Genomic DNA, 23,063 nt, shown 5'->3' with positions numbered 1-23,063 from the left:
TTGTGATGTGGTCCACAGTTATTGTTGTGATGTGACGCACAGCTACACCTGGCAGGTACACACACCTCAGCTACACCTGGCAGGTGCACACACCTCGGCTACACCTGGCAGGTGCACACACCTTAGCTACACCTGGCAGGTACACACACCTCAGCTACACCTGGCAGGTGCACACACCTTAGCTACACCTGGCAGGTACACACACCTTAGCTACACCTGGCAGGTGCACACACCTCAGCTACACCTGGCTGGTGCACACACCTCAGCTACACCTGGCAGGTGCACACACCTCAGCTACACCTGGCAGGTGCACACACCTCAGCTACACCTGGCAGGTACACACACACACCTCAGCTACACCTGGCTGGTGCACACACCTCAGCTACACCTGGCTGGTGCACACACCTCAGCTACACCTGGCAGGTGCACACACCTCAGCTACACCTGGCAGGTGCACACACCTCAGCTACACCTGGCAGGTACACACACACACCTCTGCTACACCTGGCTGGTGCACACACCTCAGCTACACCTGGCAGGTACACACACCTCAGCTACACCTGGCAGGTGCACACACCTCAGCTACACCTGGCAGGTGCACACACCTCAGCTACACCTGGCAGGTGCACACACCTCAGCTACACCTGGCAGGTGCACACACCTCAGCTACACCTGGCAGGTGCACACACCTCAGCTACACCTGGCAGGTGCACACACACACCTCAGCTACACCTGGCAGATGCACACACACACCTCAGCTACACCTGGCAGGTGCACACACCTCAGCTACACCTGGCAGGTGCACACACCTCAGCTACACCTGGCAGGTGCACACACCTCAGCTACACCTGGCAGGTGCACACACCTCAAACGTCAAGAAACTGTCGTACTAAAGTGGCTTATCCTAACCTACCACAGGACCCACGAATAGAAAACGGGACATTATGTCAATTTCGCGAGCCGCTACCATTTTCTTGTACATCAATTTGTGGCCTAGGTGAAGTGTACGTCAAAATGCGTCGTGCTATAACAAGAACGGTTTTATCCAAAAGCGAATACTGCCCAACCACTTGGACTAGACGGTAGACCGACGGTCTCGCTTCATGCAGGTCGGCGTTCAATCCCCGACTGTCCAAGTGGTTGGGCACCATTCCTTCCCCCCGTCCCATCCCAAATCCTTATCCTGATCCCTTCCCAGTGCTATATAGTCGTATTGGCTTGGTGCTTTCTCCTGACAATGCTTGCAATAGTTTTCTTCTGAAGAAGCAAGCCCAGTGTTAACATTAACAATATTTTTATATTGTCATTATATATGGTTCTGTTACAAGGAAAGACTTGAGGACTTGGTGTAAGGTAATTAATACTGAAGCCTCTTCTAAGGTATTAGTAGCAAGGAAATTTTGTGCACTTATTAAAGTGCAAAATTATTCAAAGTTGTGATAATGATAATCGCATCGAATAATTATAATGATAAGCTATAGAAGCCGTGATTGAAATTAGATGTTTTTCTGCTTTCATTATTTTACTCAGAAATGTAACAAAATATACCACAAATTTGAAAATATAACAAAATTTTTCGAAATAATGACCACTTCTCGCACTGAAGACATTTTTGAATTTGCATGTTTCTTACATAATAGGAAGTGTAAGGTTGTCAGGAGTTGATCCACAAGAAGAAGCAATACACTCCGCGAATGCTTACTAAGCGGGTAAAGCAGAACTCACTAACCACCAACAGCCATTCCCACCAACTGCAGCTCTACCAACACTTTCCAATATGCCTTATATCACTCGCTCAGCGGCAGTCTGGCTTGCAGGCTGCTGCAAGTGAGTCTTTCTCTCGTGTAAACATGAGCTCCGCAATACCACATGTTTACTGAGCCAGCAGCTCTGGTTTAGTGTAAGTGAATGTAAATATGCGCCGATTTTCATCGAATCTTTGTAACCAGCGGAATGTAAATAATCTGTGTTATCCTGTTGATTCATATATTTATTTTAAACTGTTTATCGGATGATATTATATTGGCAAGCTTGTCAAATGGCTTATTGATGACAGATGAAACCTATCCTGATATTTTCCTTCCTGATATTGAATTGTGTGTGTGACTAATATTGTTTCCTCATAGTAGCCTAGTGACTATATTTCTTATATTTTTACATAGATTTATTATTATTATTATTATTATTATTATTATTATATTTGCTAAGCCTTAGCTACCCGGGTAGTAAAGGCGGCTACAGTGAAGATAGTGTAGGGAAGATATCTCCTTGGCCACCCGAGTAACGCAGGGTACCCCCCCCTTTAATATAGTATATATAATACTGATCCACGGAACCTCATATATGAGATATATAACAAGTGAGCAATGTGTACACAGGGAGACAGACTACCATGATATTAAGTCGGTGTGACTGGTGGGGCTTCAAGTGGGCTTCACGTCTCTTCTGTCACTGTTTCCTCGGGAAGTTCCAGTTATCACTCCTCAAAGGTTGAGATGTAACAAAGAGCCTAGCCATCTATAAGTATAGCACAAGACTGCCTTACCATGCCTGCCTCCAGTGGTTACAGAGGCATCACCTAGCCTACCAAGTTGGAATTTTAAATAAAACTTTATTTATGATTCCCAATTTTTCGTAAAAAATTGTCCAAGATGGAAACCCAGAGTTTAAGGAAATTCTATATCTCTCACTTTGTGCACATACACACACAAACACGTGCACACTCACACACACACACACATACCTAGGGGCTGGCTGGCTGAGTGGACAGCGCTCTAGACTCGTGGACCTAGGGACCAGGATTCGATCCCGGCAGCCGGCGGAAAAAAAATGGACAGTTTCCTTCACCCTGATGCTCCTGTTACCTAGCAGTAAATAGATACCTGGGAGTTAGACAGCTGCTACGGGCTGCTTTCTGGGGATGTGTGGGGGGTGTGGAAAAAAACATTAGTTAGTAGTTAGTAGCAGTTGATTGATTGACAGTTGAGAGGCGGGCCGAAAGTGCAGAGCTCAACCCCCGCAAGCACAACTAGGTAATACAACTAGGTGAATACACACACACGTGCGCACACACACGTGCATACACACACGTGCATACACACATACGTGCTTTCACGCATACACACACACACACGTGTGTGTGCGCCAGGGGTTAATTATATTATGCAACATATTACCCATACGGTTTTGTTTAATCTTACGTATTTCAATATCCTAGTTCTGCACATCTTTACCGTTGATTACAGGGTGTTAGCTCCTGAATAATTGAGTCAAAATTAATCAATCACGTGCTCTCTGCAAATCTGCGACAATGACGTCATACCGGCTTTTCGAAGTCAACGGAAGTATTTTGTAACGTAATAATTATCTTTAAAATGATTATGTTGTATAGAGTTGTTCAGTAAACAAATTGTATCGTTTGCTTTCTTATTTAACATATTAAAATAATTAAATTAAAGGGAAAATTATTGACATTATATGGGATTAAATGATAGGACGGTTTTAAATATTGCGCATTTGGCAACAGTTGAACTTTGCGCGCGCAATATTGATCGTGGCGTTGCGAGGGCTGGCGTGTGCTTAGCGCTCCACCATACTCAATGTTATATTCCAATTATTCTTATATTTGGATAATATGCAATTTTTGGAGGACTAAGTCACACTGAAAATTATAGGCACATCTGCCATTCAAGTAAGAATCCGGTGACAAGCTCACTGAACTACAGGCAAGCAGGGATGAAGGTGTCCTGAATGAAGGATTCCAATTCCATCAGATTTACATATATTTTTCTATTTAATCAAGAAAACACAGCCTATTAACGTTTTCAGATAATAAAAACAGATATAACACACAGATATGACATCAATGAGATGTATTTCTATCGTAATCATCCGCTAAAAATCGGGAAACGTTAAATTGTTGGTGTTGTGGCAGCTGTGGAGACCGTCGGCGGGAGGCTCCGGCCACCAGTTGTCAGTGACCCGCCGGGGACGTGAGTGGCGAGTACGGCGCTCCTCCTCTCACTGCCTTGGAATACATACGTGCTTTCTCGTTCTAAACCTGTGACAGTCCTTGTTCTTAGTTGGACTAGGGTCAAATAACGTGTTTTGCTAAGAAAATAATTTTGTAAGGCTTGTATAGTTCGTTTTACGGCGTAATATTGGTGGGCTCAAGGGTCGCGCCTCCACGTTGTCACTGGAAGACAGCAACACTTGCATTTGGGTTCCTTTTTTTTGAAGAGTTGAAACAGCAGGTGTGAGTTTTTCCAAGTAGCTCATTAGTAAGGGGATGTAATATATCATGTTAGAGAGTTAATGGTTGGAGGGTAAGAGAGCGTGGAGTAGAGGAAGGAACAGGTCGTCTTTAACACGCTGTGTCCGGTGCCACGATAACTTGTCTTAGACGTGTAAGTCGGCTGCTTTGTGACTGCTTTAGTAGCCTTAGGCGCCACTAACATACACTTTTCCTAAATTAGCCTTGCGCCTTAATCTAGTTTCTTAATTTGACTAATACGACGAGTGTCTTAATAGCCTCCCCCCCCCCCATTGACGTAACGAGCATCATTACAGAGACTAGTCCAGTCTTAAGGTAAAGCCAGCGTCACCTCCTAAGAACACTTGCCGAACTTATTGGTTGTTGGCGTGTTGTGAGCCACTACTAACTACGGACTAACACCTAACCACTAATTATCACCATGAGAGGCTACGCAGAGATGTCTACTGCCATACTTATTGCTTTAACGTTGCTGTGTCAAGGTAAGTCTACTCTTGTTGCTTTGTATATAATGTCTAACCCTTATATTATGTGCCACAAAGTTGTGTCTTGTATGAGATAAACTTCTTGCTTTGCTTGACTCCATTAGGCTACGAGGAAATGTATTTAATAATCTAATGTGCTTAAAATTAATGGGGAGATTTTACCCATGATCACCGCATGTGTTAACTGTCCTTGCGTGCATGCATGCATGCACTATTGGCATACCCTCATGCAAGGAACGGACAGAAGGAGCCCCTAGGAATCCTAACTACCTCTCAATGGAACTGTGAGGAAGAATATATACTCAAATCTCGCGGCCGAATGAGTCTTAGCTCGGCAGTGGACGGAACTACCTACATTAAGCCTTGTTAAGAGGGTCTAGGGCGCGCGTGAGAACACTTTACATTATGAATGAAACCCCGCCCTGTCTGCCATGCTGGGCCAGTCCTGGGGGAAAGAGGTTGCTGTAAATGTATCGTGGGGGTGAGAGGGGGGTGGCTGCTGTGAAATGGGGGCAAGGGAGCTGTGAATGTAGCGTGGGAGACAGCTGTGAATGTGACGTGGGGGTTGGGAGCTGTGAAGTGGGCGCAGGGGAGCTGTGAATGTAACGTGGGAGACAACTATGAATGGGACATGGGGGGCAGGGGAGCTGTGAATGTAGAGGAGGAGACAGCAGTGAAAGTGACACGAGGGACGGGAGCAGTGAGTGTGATGGGTGTCAGCAGTGAAGGCGAGAGGGCTGCGTGTGTGTAACAGGGGAGGGGCATGCAAGAATCTGAGGCAGGGTGTAGAGCTTTATGCATACGGTAATATACGGGGTTTTAACGCTTATACGTTAGTATTAGTTAAGCTCTGATACTTTGAATTCGAAATTCATTTGTGGCTGTATGTTTGTGTAGGCCTACTCTTGAAGTAGTAATTTTTTGTTTTGTTAAATGTTTAACATACGAGCATCAGGTAATTTAGTAATTGTTTTGTTTAGGCATGTCTACATTAATTAATTTTATTTTAGACATTTTCGCATTTTTATAACATTTTTCGTAGTTGCAGATTATTAGAAAATGATAGTTCTTGTATTAGTGTATATAATATATATAGTTGATCCCCAGCCAAGTTAGATGAATGGCGGATTTATGCATTCATTGTAATCCATTGTGTAATGGATGTACTCTGCTTCGTCTAGTATCCTAGCAGCAGTGTCCAGGCAGGCGTTATTCAGCTGCAGAATAATAATGTTTAGGATTATTCATGCGGTGATGGTTTATGTATAGTGACGGAGACACTATACAATTATTGTAAAATTACCATTGTAATTGCATTTTGATATTAAATATAAAAGTTAACAATATGTAGTTGTGTAAGTAGTGTTGTGCAAATTTGGAGTAGCTTGTTATGAAATTGCACGAAGAATTATGTGAAACACATGACTTCCGTGTTTTTGACCAATTATTTAAAGTTAAAAACTAATGGATTTATGCTGATAATTTTTATGTCGATACTGGTAGGACAAAACATCCAATGCGCCTCATGGTAAAGGTCTAGCCTAAAGAATTCAAACAAAGGAAAAAAAATCGCGTTGTTTCTGATGTATTGTAATCGTAATTATATATCCTACACAATTCACATGCCTGGTCAGGCGTGTGAAAGGAGGGGTCGAAGGGAACTAAGCGAGTGAACAATAAAACAAGAAGGGGGTCAAGTAGTCTGGAAAACTCTTTAGAATGACGTGGGAGAGAAATGGTTTGTAAGGTTTCCTTCTGTTGCCGACGCTGCTTTACAGTTGAGTTTAAAATGTGAACTGTTTCGTCATTAAATAGATGTTTAATAATGTCGCAAATTTATACTCTGCAGATGCTTGCATAAAATACAATTGTCAAAACCTGCTACCTATTTTGAGTGGTATTTTCGTCTATGTTCATTGCAAAATAACCATTTATGTCTGGTTTTATAGTGAAACTGCAGACGATTTTGTTTATAATGCATGAATCGGTGAAACTTTGGGCGTGAGTCACTCAAAAAGTTTGGAGAGTTCTAAAAATGATTGAGAGTCATGAACAGATCAATAGAGACGAGAGCCAAGACTAGGCCCGGGGGGGGGGGGGGAAGGGGGAGGGAGGGAGGGAGGGAGGAGGGGTGATCAAGGATTGGAGGGGTGAGACATGTCCCTGGGAGGGGAGAAGATTGGGTGAACAAGATAGAGGGCTGAGATTAGGGGCCCCTTGAGCGAGAGGATTTTAGAAAGATATAATAGGCAAGTTTGGAGGAATAAGATAAAGAAGGAATTAGAGTGGAAATTTGTGAGTTTGTATTGGATGGGATAATGTAAGTAGAATGGACGCACTTGAAAGGAGGGGAGGGAGTTAGCGAGCATAATTGAATGTTGGGGGTACACGGTTGAGTGGGAATCAGGGAGCAGTTGGTATGGATGAAAGGGGCATGGAATTAGAGGACTGTGGAATGGGTAAGGAAAGAGGTCGTGTATGTATTGTGTGTGAATTAAGGATAATTTAGTCAACGTTAAAGATAGGGTAGAGTAAACTGAAGCAAGAGACCCAGTTATACATGACAATGTCAGACCACGAAGCAAGGATTAAGACAGGAATTTCCTTAAGTACTTTCTTATTTAATAATATATCTTCAGAAGGAGATACTTCAAAAGTATCCTTCTGAAGATGTATTATTAAATATGAAATTTGTCTTAATACTTCCTTCGTGGTCTGACATTGTCACATTGTTAATTTCGTCATGATTTACACACACACACACATATATATATATATATATATATATATATATATATATATATATATATATATATATATATATATATATATATATATATATACACATACATACACACATATATACACACATATATACACACATATATATATATATATATATATATATATATATATATATGTGTGTATATATGTGTGTATATATGTGTGTATGTATGTGTGTATGTATGTGTATATATATATATATATATATATATATATATATATATATATATATATATATATATATATATATATATATATATATATATATATATATATATATATATATATATATATATATATATCGCAATGAAATCTCAATAGTATGATATATCAATGAAAATTATTTTGAGCCAATAGAGACTTAAACTCGTGCTCTGGTGATTCCCAGACGCCTGCCCTAACCAACTCAGCCACGATGGTACGTAAGTCGACCACCCCAGAACTCTACTGAGTTCTCTGGAAGATTCTGGAGGCCCCAAACCGGAGCCCAACCAAGGTTTTACAGTCAACTTTAAATGTAAGGCTTACTGTACACTAACTGAACTAACTGCATTACAACTGGTTATTAGTACAATAAAAACACTAGAGGATGAGTTATTATGTGATTCAAAGCCCGTATCTGTAAAAATATGTATCAGGGTCGATGTCGACTGATATTTTACCTATACCACAGTTGTAGGTTCGATGCAACTTATATCGGTACACATCAAATATACTTATATTATGTAACAGCAGAACTGTATTATCGAAATAATGCTATAGATGTGTTATCAGATGAAAGTATTTGCGTAGCCTATTAAACCCAATGGGGCCAGATTCACGCAGTTACGCAATCACTATGAACTTGTACACCTTTTCTCAATTTTTGGCGGCTTTGTTTACAATTTTGACTGTTTACAATTTAACTGTTTACAACAGTTAATGAGCGCCGAAGCTCCAGAAGGCTGTTTATAACAATAACAACAGTTGATTGGGAAGTTTTCATGCGTGTAAACTGTTTAATAAATGTAACCAAAGCCATCAAAGATTGAGGAAAGATGTACACGTTCGTAAGTACTTTCGTAACTGCTTCGGGAATCTGGCCCCTGGCCCTCCCGGACTGAATGACTGTCGCATTGCAACAAATTCGTGGAGCTGCGGGTGTTACGTGAAGATTCAGCTTACAAGATATGCTTTTAGCTGCAGGTTTATACTTTTTTGAGGTTGTAATATGATTATTGATCATTTCCATGGAATATTTACCAATAGCTGTGTTTATTGTATTCTTTTACAAACATTATAAATTTCCTCGTGTCTTTTCACTCATTTTTTACAAACCCATCCTTCTGACTATGACTGTTTTCTTGTAAATTTCTATGCACTTTAGAGTATGTTGTAATGTCATTGTGTTCAGCATAGTGTTCATATATATATATATATATATATATATATATATATATATATATATATATATATATATATATATATATAATATATATATATATATATATATATATATATATATATATATATATATATATATATATATATATATATATATATATATATATATATATATATATAATATAATGTATGGCGGGAAACTGGCCGGGTAGAAGAGTTTGTTCATATTGATTTTTGTGTTTGAATTGGCTGTACTGTACTGGTTATAAAAGCCCCTGCTGAAGTTTTAATGTGGTTTGACTAATTCATAACAGCAGTACCGCCCCATAACGCGGTACTGTAGGCAAACTGGCAACCATGCAAATTAAAGTGATTGGCGATCGATTTAATTACTGATGCGCAACACGAACGCATTATAGGGGAAACGAGCGCCCTATTGTTTGTGCCTAATTGTGTTTATTAATACTTTGAAGTTAATTTTGCATTGTATAATGGGCAGCTGCAGTGTAAGCTACGGTAGTTTTATCTGGAGGAAATTGAGTATGGGTACATTTCAACTAGTAATTGCAGATTATTATAATTTCTTAATAAGTTGTGTGTCAGAGACAAAATATTATTAGCTCAAGTCTGCTGCAACGAATAATAATTAAACCAATTAGGGTAGCCAGCTACGTTTTTCTGAAAAAGCCTAATAATAATAAAATAATGATGCTACACAAATAGGTTTATATAATTTTTTTGATATAATCGTTGCTAGCCTAAGATTTTTTACGAAATGCAGTTAGACAAATTATTATTTTTAGTAATTTGGCCCAGAGCAAGTGGTAGTAACACCGTATAGGGTAGTTTAACCGAAAGCCCGTATTAAAAAGTAATAGTGGCCGTTATATAGGCATTGCGTTGTTGAACAAATATCTTGTAGCAGTCTTACGGTATTTGGAAGGGGGGGGGGACTATCAGGAGAAAGCACCTAGCCACCACGACTACTAAGATTTATACAAGATCAACTGTAGCGAACTACGGTAGTAAACGCCTCGAATAATGCAACTTTTTTATTGTAGCAAACGCCTTCATCGTACATAGTAACCAACAGCAGTAAACTTTGTTACTTCAGCAAGCTACAATAGCACACATTTTTACCATAACAAATTACAGAAGCAACCATATTTTAAAGTAGTGAATTACAATAGCAAAGGTCTTTACTGTGGCAAACTGTGGCAAACTACAATAGCAAACAAAACAGTAGAAAAGTACTTCAAGATAGCAAACTTCTTTAATGTAACGCTATGTACCCTCACTATGCTGGTGCAACTTACAATTTGACTAGCAATTTAATGTTGCGAACTTCTTTACAATAAAATATAACAGTAGCAAATTTATTTATGGATAGCCTAGCAGCAAACAAGCTTTTTTATAATAGTATCAAATTTATTTACGGAAGTAGCAAACCACTGTAGACTACAAGCACGATTGCCTAAGGTAGCAAACTTATTTATTCAACAAACAATGATGGCAAAATTCTTTACGCCACAACAGTAGAAAACTACAGTAGCAAAGCTTTTAATACCAGCATATTAGAGTAGGCCGCAAACTCCCTAAATGTATCGGCAAACTAAGCCTATGGTAGCATACTCGTATTGGCTCACTTCCGTCCGTTTACTAGACATGTCCATATACGGCTGTCACTGCATGGTAAGTGAAATAATATATTTAGTATCACAGTAATTGTTTTATCTCATTTAGCTTTTGCAGTGCCAAAGTGTATTCTTTCTGGGGTTGTAGCCTATATTTAATTTAAGCTTAATGTGTAACCTGTGAAAGATAACTTATTCGTACAAAATATATTGACAATGCAGGCTTTGCTCTCGTATCGTAGAATTGGAATGCATGATTTCGCCTTAACTTACACCATCTTTGTTATCATTTTCTTTTCTAACATTTCGACTTCATAATAGTGTTTAGCTTATAAACACACGTCAAGCTTAAAGTTTTTGGAAAGTTCATTAGTTGTAAGAATGTGCCTGTACCGTCAGGAAGCGCTGTGTAAATGTTGAGTCAGGGTCATCTTGTGATTAAACAGGAGTGGTGGGAGGGAGGAAGCAGTGTCGCGCCGGGATCAGTTTTTATAGAGTTCACCGCCCGTAGGTTGGTCATACCGGCGAGGTCGTGGTGCGACTTGGTGGTCGTCGTGTTATTGCCTGGTGATGGTGGTCATTGTAGTAGTCATAGTACTACTTGGTGGTGGTCGTGGTGCGGCCTGGTGGTGGTCGTGGTAGTGGTGGGTCTTGGCGGCGGCGGAGGTAGAGTTTAATGCTCTGATAATGATCAGGTTTTTGTGATACGCTCCTGCATTTTCTTACCCCCCCCCCCTTCCCCTACTGACTAGCTTACTGGGGTATTGGCTCACATTGTTGTCCTTGATGATAGTTATTTTTGTCAATAAAATGGTGGAAATTTATGACTCGATGTGGGTATGTTTTTCAGTCGCGAATTTGTCATGTTGATCAAGTATGTCACTTATGGAAAAATGTGTAGTCGGTCTGTCTGTTAGTTTAGTTAAGAAAATGCTATAACCCACCGTCGCCCCTACAACCGCCGCTGGATGGGCAGGTCTTGTGACTCGAGCCTCGTCCTTGAATCATTGGCGAACTTGTTTAATTCTTCAACATTATCGAAAAGAAACGTAAATATGGATGAAGTCTTTGATATTGCATGGTTGATAATTCCTTCAGTAGAACCTTTTTCCTATTTGTGGATGAAAAGTGAAAGTTGCGTGACCTGCACAAAGGACGGGCGTTGACACCTGGCGGGTGATTACAGTATTAAGCTTTGTTCACGCCCACGTCAACGAGAGTCTGGATGAGCCTCCAGCCAAGAGTCTTAGTGATGGCACTACTCACAACCTCCACAGATTTCGCGTACATAGATCTTTCCCAAAATTCTACAGATCTTGGATTCCAGAATTTGAAAGCCTAGGCACTATAGTAATACCCTATTGCTTCATAAGACCTCACGCTACACAACCTTAGAGGAGCCTATACCACAGAGTCTGCGGTGACCTTGAACCTCAACACCAGGTGACCATTTAATTAGAAGTCAATTAGGCCAGGACCTGTGTCGTTACGGTAGGCCTTAATATAATATTCTGAAGAGGGAACTTGAAAGGGGACAGGAAAGGGGTAAATCACTGTCGAATTTTAATTTTTTGTTACAAATGAAATGTGTTCATGATTCGGGTTACCCACTTTGCTCTGTGAAGGGTTGTATGAATATTAGCACTGTATAGCAGGCTAACTTGTACATAACTATGACATAAATAAAATCAGTTGTATTGAAGTCAGATGCCTTTCTCTTCATGCACAGATAAAATTTAAGAGATGAAATGAGTTCAAAGTGTATCAAATAAGCAAGCAATTGTATAAAGGCGCACGCGGGCCCAGCCACGCAGACTAGCAGACAGGAAACAAGTACAGTTTCCCAGGCAGACTTGCCCTCCCACAGGCACATGGCTCCCCCACGCTGCCTGCTCACTACCCTCCCCCACACGCTGCCTGCTCACTATACCCTCCCTGCTCACTATACCCTCCCCCACAAGCTGCCTGCTCACTATACCCTCCCCCACAAGCTGCCTGCTCACTATACCCTCCCCCACACGCTGCCTGCTCACTATACCCTCCCCCACACGCTGCCTGCTCACTATACCCTCCCCCACACGCTGCCTGCTCACTATACCCTCCCCCACACGCTGCCTGCTCACTATACCCTCCCCCACACGCTGCCTGCTCACTATACCCTCCCCCCCCACACGCTGCCTGCTCACTATACCCTCCCCCCCCCCACACGCTGCCTGCTCACTATACCCTCCCCCCCCCCACACGCTGCCTGCTCACTATACCCCCCACACGCTGCCTGCTCACTATACCCCCCCACACGCTGCCTGCTCACTACCCTCCCCTCCCCCCCACACACGCTGCCTGCTCACTACCCTCCCCTCCCCCCCCCCCACACGCTGCCTGCTCACTACCCTCCCCTCCCCACACGCTGCCTGCTCACTACCCCCCCCCACACGCTGCCTGCTCACTACCCCCCCCCCCACACGCTGCCTGCTCACTACCCTCCCCTCCCCCCCCCACACGCTGCCTGCTCACTACCCTCCCCTCCCCCCCCCCCACACGCTGCCTGCTCACTACCCTCCCCTCCCCCCCCCACACACTGCCTGCTCACTACCCTCCCCTCCCCCCCCACGCTGCCTGCTCACTACCCTCCCCTCCCCCCCCCACGCTGCCTGCTCACTACCCTCCCCTCCCCCCCCCCACACGCTGCCTGCTCACTACCCTCCCCTCCCCTCCCCCCCCCCCCCCCCCCACGCTGCCTGCTCACTACCCTCCCCTGTCCCCTCCCACGCTGCATTCTCACTACCCCCTCCCCCCCCCACGCTGCCTGCTCACTTCTCGACCCTCCAGAAATTCCCTCAGGCCAGCCTGTTTCTGCAGGGAACCTCGTGCTACTGCGACGGAGGGGCGGGAGAGGGGTTACAGCTCCCTGGTTACCAGCTGCTGAAATAAAAAATATAGTATATTAGTGTGATAAAATAAATAATAGTGTGGAAATAAATTTTGGTCGAGGCTGTGATTTCTGAGATTTGCTTAGAATAACTTTCATTTATAAAGCAGAAAGAGGCTTTCTTACTATCAGGTAAATGACATGCCACCACTCAAGGTGAAAGCGATTTTGGAAGCTATGGATTGTAATCCAGTATATTTAGTTTGTATATTGATTGTTACCGTTCTTCAGGTGTGTATTGCATGTCTCGATTTTTAGTAGAGGTGTGTGTGTGTGTACTCGCCTAATTGTGCTTGCGGGGGTTGAGCTTTGGCTCTTTGGTCCCGCCTCTAAACTGTGTGTGTTTGTGCGTGCGGGCGTGTACGTCCTTCGGTACTCTTAGTGTATAACGAAGTGTGTTGATCATTTGGGTAGTAATCCGGACATGATCCAGAGTAGGCAAGTCCCGGGTGTGAGGAAGACGTGCACATGCGTGCTGGGGAGCGTCGGTGTCATTATCATAGTCGCACATTTATCAGCCTCCACTGTAAAGGCTTGGCTTAACTCTTCACGCAGATTACTGCCCACCATATTGTGCGTCTTCTCAATGGTAGTATTCCGATTTAACGGCCCCCCCCCCCACACACACACACACACACACACACACACACACACTCAGATGAGAAGGTGGTGGAGGCCAAGACCGTCAGTAGTTTCAAAGCGTTATATGACAGAGTGCTGGGAAGACGGGATACCATGAGCGTAGCTCTCATCCTGTAACTACACTTAGGTAATTACACTTAGCTACTCACACACTCACAGTGTGTGTGTGTGTGTGTGAGTAAGGGGGTCTGTGTTATCCCGAGCTCTGTCTACAGCTCTCGGGATAACACAGGATGTACAATTTCTGTCAGTTATAAGTACTGACATAATTAACATTACAATTCTATATTGTAAACCTTGCAGTGAAAACGCAAGGATTCGTCCTGTAGCTTAATATAACAACCCTCGTTCATCTTCCTTCTTTATGAGAAATAACATCTCTGACAAACTGAGGTGTATTAATGTAGTGTATCAATACAAATGCCGCTCTGGAGACTGTGCTCTCCGAAATATATGCTACAGCCGCGTCCAACAGCCTGGTTGATCAGTCCGGCAACCAGGAGGCCTGGTCGACGACCGGGCCGCGGGGACGCTAAGCCCCGGAAGCACCTCAAGGTAACCTCAAGGTACATTGGACATACCACAAATACACTGAGAAGACGTCTTAGACTTCATTTGCAAGATTTGCAAGAGGGAGGTATTATGCAACATCATTCTTAACACCAACCCTAATCGCCAAGATTATAATATATATATATTATATATAATGTATTCTCTTTTTCTGTATCCCTCTCTCCGTGCCTAGCCCCACATGTGTGGCCACCTTTGACCTACCTCCATGGTGGCGTATATAGTGTTGGAGGAGAGTGCAGCCGTGCACACATTCCCACCACACCTCCAGGTCATCATTCTTCCCACCCTCCCTATCAAAATCCCTTACTTTATGCTGCTTCCTTTCACTTCCTCAACTCACCTTAGCTACCTGGTTCAGCTGTGTCCGCTCGTCCGTCCTGCCTCTCTCCCATAGCTCAGCCCATAAGCTCTATACTCTGCCTTCCAATACCCTGCCCTGTCCCCCTCTCTTTGTCCCAGCTGACACACACACACACACACGCCAGCCGAGTGGACAGCACGCTGGTCTTGTGATCCTGTGGTCTCGGGTTCGATCCCGGGTGCCGGCGAGAAACATTGGGCAGAGTTTTTCACCCTATGCCCCTGTTACCTAGCAGTAAATAGGTACCTGGGAGTTAGTCAGCTGTCACGGGCTGCTTCCTGGTGTGTGTGTGTGTGATGTGGAGAAAAAAAGTAGTTGTAGTTAGAAACGGTTCATTGACGGTTGAGTGGCGGGCCGAAAGAGCGAAGCTCAACCCCGCAAACACAACTAGGTGAACAACTAGGTGAACACAATAACGTCATCTGTATACTCTATGCTTGCTAAAGTTAGAGCATCCTCCAGGAACTTAAATATAGACTTATAGATCACTGTATACAGCCTGCTGAGAAGTCATCATCAAGGGAAATGGGGGAAATCTCGACAAGCTGCCGGCTTCCTGTCCTCGTCGAGACCACTAGGGTTAGTGGCCCTCAGGTTAATCAGGTATTAGGTAAAGAGAGTCAAGGGGAGGACATCGCACCCAGTCTCATCCCAGATAATTAACAACAGGAATACGTCACAATATTCGCCATGAGGATGGTACCTCCATCCATATGTAATCCTGCTATGACAGTCACACACCATCCATCGTAACTTTGTTGTTAAAATAGTACATGTGTATATATAATATGCGGCTACCCTAGACTATATGAAAGGTTACATAGTTTGCGTGAAGAGGTAGCCATGAGGTGCTACACCATCCCCATCTGGCAGGATGGTTGTCACACGGGGGGGGGGGGAGGGAACAGGTCGCCTGCAGTGGCAAACTTTGAATTCATTACGAGGATTTCCTCCAGAACACTGCCCGTGCTGCCAGCACTCCCCACGCCGCCTCCCACACACCTACTTTGTCTTTCCTACACCATACTCTCATTAACCCTTTCATGGTCATCCACCCCACTCACCTTTCTAATGGGTAATGTTCCATTAACCTATCCGACTATGTCTGTCGCCATTCCGCTTCTTAAAATGCCCCGCCAGCAATGTAAAAAGCAGACTGCAGAATCACACACCCTACCTCCTCATGCACCCTACCTCTTCACACACCCTACCTCTTCACACGCCCTACCTCCTCATGCACCCTACCTCTTCACACGCCCTACCTCCTCATGCACCCTAATTCCTCACGCACCGTACCCACTCACTCACCCTACTTCCTCACACACCCTACCTTCCCCACCCTTGGCAGGAACCCTCCGCGCCACCATTGTATTAACTAAACCATCACTCCCACCTGCCCCCCCCCCCACCATCTCTGGTCAATGCAGCTGCGCTCCTTCCTCAACGCAGCCCCGTAACCCTTGCCCCTCTACGGTACAAGCAGCCCCGGCCAGACACTTCACAATTAACCAACCGTGTCTCTCAACTGATCAGCCGGGTCCCGTGTATTGAAAACGACACCAGATATATCGCAGAGCGGCACCCTGTTTAATTCGGTATGATGAATGGGGGGATAGGGGATAGGTAGGGGGTTTTGGTGACAAAAACGTGTGTGGATGGAGGTGGTGAGGGATGGGGTTAGGGGGTGCTGGAGAGGTGTGTCTACCCAGTGGGACGATAACAAGGGATGTCCTGCTATTCTGACCCGCGGCCTTGGTCATCCAGCCACATATTCACCACCACCACCACCCTCTCACTCATCATTAACAGCTATTCACTCACTCACTCTCACTCATTCACTCTTTTATTCGCTCAAAATTTCAGTAGCCGTTTTTTTTCCGGGTAGCAATTTACACGATCAATTAGGCAACAAGCTAGCCATCATTCACACGTTCATTAGTTAGTTGTTATAACTAGCCAGGCCAACCAACCAATTAATACACACACACGCTGGGAGACGGAAGAGTTAGCGGAGACATGATCACCGCATACAAGATTCTCAGAGGAATTGATAGAATAGATAGTCAGTTTATTTAATATGGGGATGGGGGTCACGCACAGGGGAACACAGGTGGAAATTAAGTATCCAAATGAGCCACAGGGACATTAGAAAGTACTAAAGTCCCTGTGGCTAATTAGTTGTCAGAGTAGTTAACAAATGGAATGCACTATGCATGTGGTGGAGGCTGACTCCATACAGTTTCAAATGTAGATACGATAGAGCCCAGTAGGCTCAGGAATCTGTATATCGGTTGATTGACAGTTGAGAATCGGGACCAAAGAGCTCAAACTCAACCCTCTCAAGGACAATTAGGCGAGTACACACTCAAAACACATACTCGGCGTAAAGGTCCTCACGGCCAAGCGGACAGCGCTCTGAAATCATAGGCCAAATTGGCTTTGGTTTGATTCCCGGCTGAGGGAGAAACGATTGGTACTTTTTCACGTAATGCGGCTGTTCACCTTACAGTAAATAGGTTCCCTAGACGGGAATTAGACAGCGTTTACGGGCTACATTCTGGAGATATGTGTGTCAGAGAGAGAGAGTAATAAGTATATGTAGTAAATGAAGAAACATTAGGTCGGGAGTTAATACATTAGACAAGTGACGGTTAGAAAGACGGGCTCCAAAAGCTAATAGTGCTTTCTAATAGTGCAGTCCTATAAGTTATCTTGAGATGATTTCGGGGCTTTAGTAGTGTCCCCGCGGCCCGGTCCTCGACCAGGCCTCCACCCCCAGGAAGCAGCCCTTACAAACAGTAAATACACACACACACACCAACATATTACTCTCGCACATACTAGAGAATGTGAGAGAGTAATGGAGCCAAGGAGGCTCTATGGCCTTGTAATCATCTGCTCTCTCGATTAATGAAGAAGATTAAGCCACCCAAGGTGTGGCACGGGCATGAATAGCCCGTAAGTGGTGGCCCTTTGGAGCCATTACCAGTATCAATAGCTGATACTGGAGATCTGTGGAGGTGCGACTGCACCCTCCCGAGAGGTCGTGACCTCTGCTCTCTCTCTGCTCTCTCATGTTACTACCAAGAATATACTAGGCGCAACACCCCCAGCCCCTCCCCCAGATCCCTCACAATTGGTCTTGAAAACTAATCCCAACAATTACCATTGAAGGATTTTACCTCACACAGGCGCCATATTCGTCGAACCGTAATCCATCGTTTCCGGATTTAGTCAGATTATAGGCGGGCGGGCGGTGGAGATGAGCGTAGATATGCGCCCGCGTATGGCAACGGGATGCTTGGGCTGCTGCTGGTGGGTGGGCAGGGGAGGGCCGCCCAGTTAGCCCCACTGTTTTTATCAAAATAGTCCCACCCTGCTTGCGCAATTTAGTTGAATCTCAGCACATAGTGTGCTTGGGGGAAGATTGGAGTATTTGTGGCGTGTACAGTTATCAGTCTCTGCTGAGGAAATAGAGCTTGAGCTTGTAGGTCCCGCCTCGCAACTTTAAACTGACTGGTGTACTTTGTCTCCTTACTTTCATTTCATACACTAGACCCAGTTCAATATTTTGTTTCGTATCCCTATGTTGAAGACATTTAACTTTACCGTAAGTCCCTTTGGCTCCTTAATTCCATTCTGTATCCCTTCGTTCTGGTTTTCTTCTTGTCAGCAGTGTGTGTTTGTCGACTGGCCAGAGTATCACGCACGTCATGATTATGTCTCCACTGTTTCTCTCATTATCGTGAGGTTCATGTTTGTTTTATGTCCAGCTTTATGTGATGTGTTTGTGTACACGTATTCACCTACATGTGCTTGCCTCGTCGAGCGCTAGTTTCTAAGCCCCGCCTTTGTTGCTCAAAGTTCTCTTACTGCGCTTGTTATCGACCCTCTTGGGCCTTATCGGACCCTCTTTGCAAAATGTTTATTGAATTAGTTTCTTCTCTAACGTAATTTGTGTGTGTGTGTACTCACCTAGTTGTGCTTGCGTGGGTTGAACTTCGGCTCTTTGGTCCCGCCTCTCAACTATCAATCAACTGCTGTACAGGTTCCTGAGCCTATAAGGCTCTATCATATCTACACTTGAATCTGCCTTCATAACATCATTTCCTAATGCTTTCCATTTGTTAACTACTCTGACACTAAAAAAGTTCTTTCTAATGTTTCTATGGCTCATTCGGGCACTCAATTCCCACCTGTGTCCCAAAATTCCTATCCTGACCCTCTTCCAAGTGGTATATAGTATAGTCGTAATGGCTTGGCGCTTTCTCCTGATAGCTCCCTTCCCTTCGCCTAGTGTGCGTGCCCCTTGTGTTAAATAAACTGCCCTTACCTACCATATAAATTCCTCTGAGAATCTTGTATGTGGTGATCATGTTCCCCCTAACTCTTCTGTCTTCCAGCGACGTGAAGTTTAATACCTGTAACCTCGTCTCATACCACACACACATGGTAATTACCTAAGTGTAGTTACAGGATGAGAGCTACGCTCGTGGTGTCCCGTCTTCCCAGCACTCTTTGTCATATAACGCTTTGAAACTACTGACGGTCTTGGCCTCCACCACCACCTCGCCTAACTTGTTCCAACCGTCTACCAACATACGTTCAGTATGATGTGTGTGCGTGTGCGCGTGTGTGCGTGTGTGCGTGTGCGCGTGTGCGCGTGTGTGCGTGTGCGCGTGTGTGCGTGTGCGCGTGTGTGCGTGTGCGCGTGTGTGCGTGTGCGCGTGTGTGCGTGTGCGCGTGTGCGCGTGTGTGCGTGTGCGCGTGTGTGCGTGTGTGCGTGTGCGCGTGTGTGCGTGTGCGCGTGTGCGCGTGTGCGCGTGTGTGCGTGTGTGCGTGTGTGCGTGTGCGCGTGTGCGCGTGTGCGCGTGTGTGTGTGCGCGTGTGTGTGTGCGCGTGTGTGTGTGCGCGTGTGTGTGTGCGCGTGTGTGTGTGCGCGTGTGTGTGTGCGCGTGTGTGTGTGCGCGTGTGTGTGTGCGCGTGTGTGTGTGCGCGTGTGTGTGTGCGCGTGTGTGTGTGCGCGTGTGTGTGTGCGCGTGTGTGTGTGCGTGTGTGTGTGTGCGTGTGTGTGCGCGTGCGTGCGTGTGTGTGCGCGTGCGTGTGCGCGTGCGTGTGTGCGCGCGCGTGCGTGCGTGCGTTCCGATTGTGACTGTGTAGAAGTTCCGAATGATATTTTGCCTTAGATGCTATATAATTTGTGTACTGCATCTCTAGTTCTCTTTATATTTTTGTAGTTTCATTCCTTTTTCTCCTGTAATTATTCTGGCTCTATTCTGCTATTTTCTTTATATCGTTCATGTTGTTTGTTCCGTCAGGCATCCAGGTGGAACATGAGCTGCCTGTGCACTTCTATCTTTGATGTCTTCGAGAGGTGTACGTTTGCTCGCCTCTTCTTTGATCTGTTTATTATTTAATCCAACATTTCCCGAGGGAACCATTGGTCCGGGAGACATCTCCCGTCACGCAGGGTGCAGTTGCGCCTCCACAGATCTCCAGTATCATCTTTTGATACTGGTAATGGCTCGAAAGGGCCACCACTTACGGGCTATTCATGCCCGTGCCACCTCTTGGGTGGCTTAATCTTCATCAATCATCAATCAATCGAGGGAACCATTGTCGGAGATCCCTTCCTCGTGGTGGTCTCTACCAGGCCTGCTTGTGTGTGGGCGTGCATGCCTCTCTCTCCTTAACTGTCTTTGTATGACAAACATTCTCTCCTGGACTCTCTCGTAGTCGCTGCTCTTCACTTGCAATGACTCTTGACCTTCTAGCTCCGTATCATACTTGTAAAGAGGGTATAAGGTCAGCTTTAATTTTCTACCTTGTAACTCACTACTCTTACGCTAGAGAGGTGCCTTTTTGCATCTCTATGGCTGATGTGAATGTCTAGTTACAACTGTCTTGCCTCTGATTTGTCTCCATTTTCCACCTGTGCACTATTTCTCATTTGGAATAGAATGTCCTTGTTGACTTGGTCTGGACCCCTCTGTATCGTGTTCGTTGTAATCATTCCTCATATCTTGTGTGTGCGTGTATATGTTTATGCGAGTGCGTGTGTGTGCACGCACAGATGGCGAGGGTAAAGAGCCGGTGGCTGGGAATGGCGGGGAGGAGATCAGTAGCTTTCTTTGCTAGTGGCCTTGGAAGATCGGGTAGCCTCAATAGACCACCGTCTTCAATAGACATTGTTGTATCGATAGAGCGTGGTCTTCAGTAGTTTTTAGTAGAGGTGGTTGTACCGACAGAGCAAGTTTCGTCAATAGAGCTGGTGATATAGATAGAGCGGGTTCCGTCAGCTCTATAGACTTTGATGGTCATCAGTACAGTGTACTTAACAAGATAGACAGTGGCTGTCTCACGTTCATACACTCAACATACAGAGTTCAGCAGCCACACGAGTCACCCTGTAGGTTACGTTAACATAGTAAAATAGGGTCTTCTTCAACGTAGCAGTAGCAACATGAGGGGGATACATCAGTAGCAACATGAGGGGGATACATCAGTAGCAACACGAGGGGGATACATCAGTAGCAACACGAGGGGGATACATCAGTAGCAACATGAGGGGGGATACATCAGTAGCAACATGAGGGGGGATACATCAGTAGCAACATGAGGGGGGATACATCAGTAGCAACATGAGGGGGATACATCAGTAGCAACATGAGGGGGATACATCAGTAGCAACATGAGGGGGATACATCAGTAGCAACATGAGGGGGATACATCAGTAGCAACATGAGGGGGATACATCAGTAGCAACATGAGGGGGGATACATCAGTAGCAACATGAGGGGGATACATCAATACATCAGTAGCAACATGAGGGGAGACATCAATACATCAGTAGCAACATAACATTTAACCTCAACGCATCAATAACCACATGGGGGATTACTATGCCTTACAGTAGCAACATAAGTAGCAACTTATCCATCATATTACCTCAGTAGCAATATGGGAATCTCTTAACGCACGGAATAGCAACACATATCACTCCGGAGTTCAAACAATTAAGCTATTCTGGAGGCAAACGAACTTAACCTTCTTTTTAATTGTATTTGGGAGCAATTTTGAATATTTAAAAATTTCCTTAATAAAAGTTATCTACAGTTGGGTTGCGGGATCATGAAAGCGGAACGCACCTGGTGTGTGTGTGTATACTCACCTATTTGTGCTTGCGGGGGTTGAGCTTTGTCTCTTTGGTCCCGCCTCTCAACTGTCAATCAACTGGTGTACAGATTCCTGAGCATACTGGGCTCTATCATATCTACATTTGAAACTGTGTATGGAGTCAGCCTCCACCACATCACTTCCTAGTGCATTCCATTTACTAACTTCTCGCACACACGTGTGTGTTCGTGTGCGTGTGTGTGCGCGCGCATGGCCATATAAATCTTCGTGGAGGCCTCTGGCAAATTGTTGATGAGCGTGTAAAATAAAACTTGGAAGACATTTCCATTTATATTGGGGAAGAGTGGAAGTTTAGGTGGGTGTGAGGAGTGTTGAGGCGGAGTTTACCGCGCGCTAAACTATTAATTAGTTACAATAGTTGTGATAGGCGGCGCGAGGCTGCCGCAGCAGCAGCAGCGGCACACTGAGTACACGCTATATTGTCAAGGTGTTACAGTGCGCACACCCACTGAGCGCCCCAACGCCAGTCATGGCTCACCCACCCCGGCGCTCTAATATATATTTGCCGGCGTGGACGTTATTATAGTGGTGCGAGGGGAATGGTTATGTGGTGATGAAAGGTTGGTGTTTAATGGTGCTACAGTGATGAAAACTTGGTGGTGTAGTGGTGACTACTGAGGGTTAATAGTGCAGTATTTACATTTTTCGGGCAAGGGTTATCTTTAGTGGCATTGACAATACGAAGGGTTATTCAGACGATGAGTTACAATAACGTGGCTGAAGATGTGATGAATAAGCCACACACCAGAGGATGAGGAGACGTTTCGGTCCGCCATGGATTATCAAATCGATTGTGATAATG

General features: G+C 44.7%; 1 protein-coding gene across 7 annotated transcripts in view; it reads left to right on the top strand.

The window, feature by feature from the left end:
• The first annotated feature begins 3,917 nt into the window (after nt 1-3,917).
• The window catches only part of LOC123774604 (cell adhesion molecule 2), a 353,903-nt gene continuing 334,757 nt past the window's right edge, over nt 3,918-23,063 (top strand). The window contains exons 1-2 of one of the 7 annotated variants that reach the window (XM_045769049.2): nt 3,918-4,003; nt 4,570-4,755. In XM_045769049.2, coding sequence (XP_045625005.1) covers nt 4,695-4,755 — 61 coding nt within the window. In that variant the 5' untranslated portion in view covers nt 3,918-4,003; nt 4,570-4,694. Of the gene's footprint in view, nt 4,127-4,231; nt 4,254-4,286; nt 4,407-4,569; nt 4,756-23,063 lie in introns of those variants that run through there. The other 6 variants (XM_045769047.2, XM_045769052.2, XM_045769048.2 and 3 more) reach the window with 6 other exon arrangements.

The sequence above is a fragment of the Procambarus clarkii genome, chromosome 51, assembly GCF_040958095.1.
Source record: "Procambarus clarkii isolate CNS0578487 chromosome 51, FALCON_Pclarkii_2.0, whole genome shotgun sequence".
NCBI classification, from domain to species: domain Eukaryota; kingdom Metazoa; phylum Arthropoda; class Malacostraca; order Decapoda; family Cambaridae; genus Procambarus; species Procambarus clarkii.
This window is presented reverse-complemented; position numbering and strand designations above follow the sequence as displayed.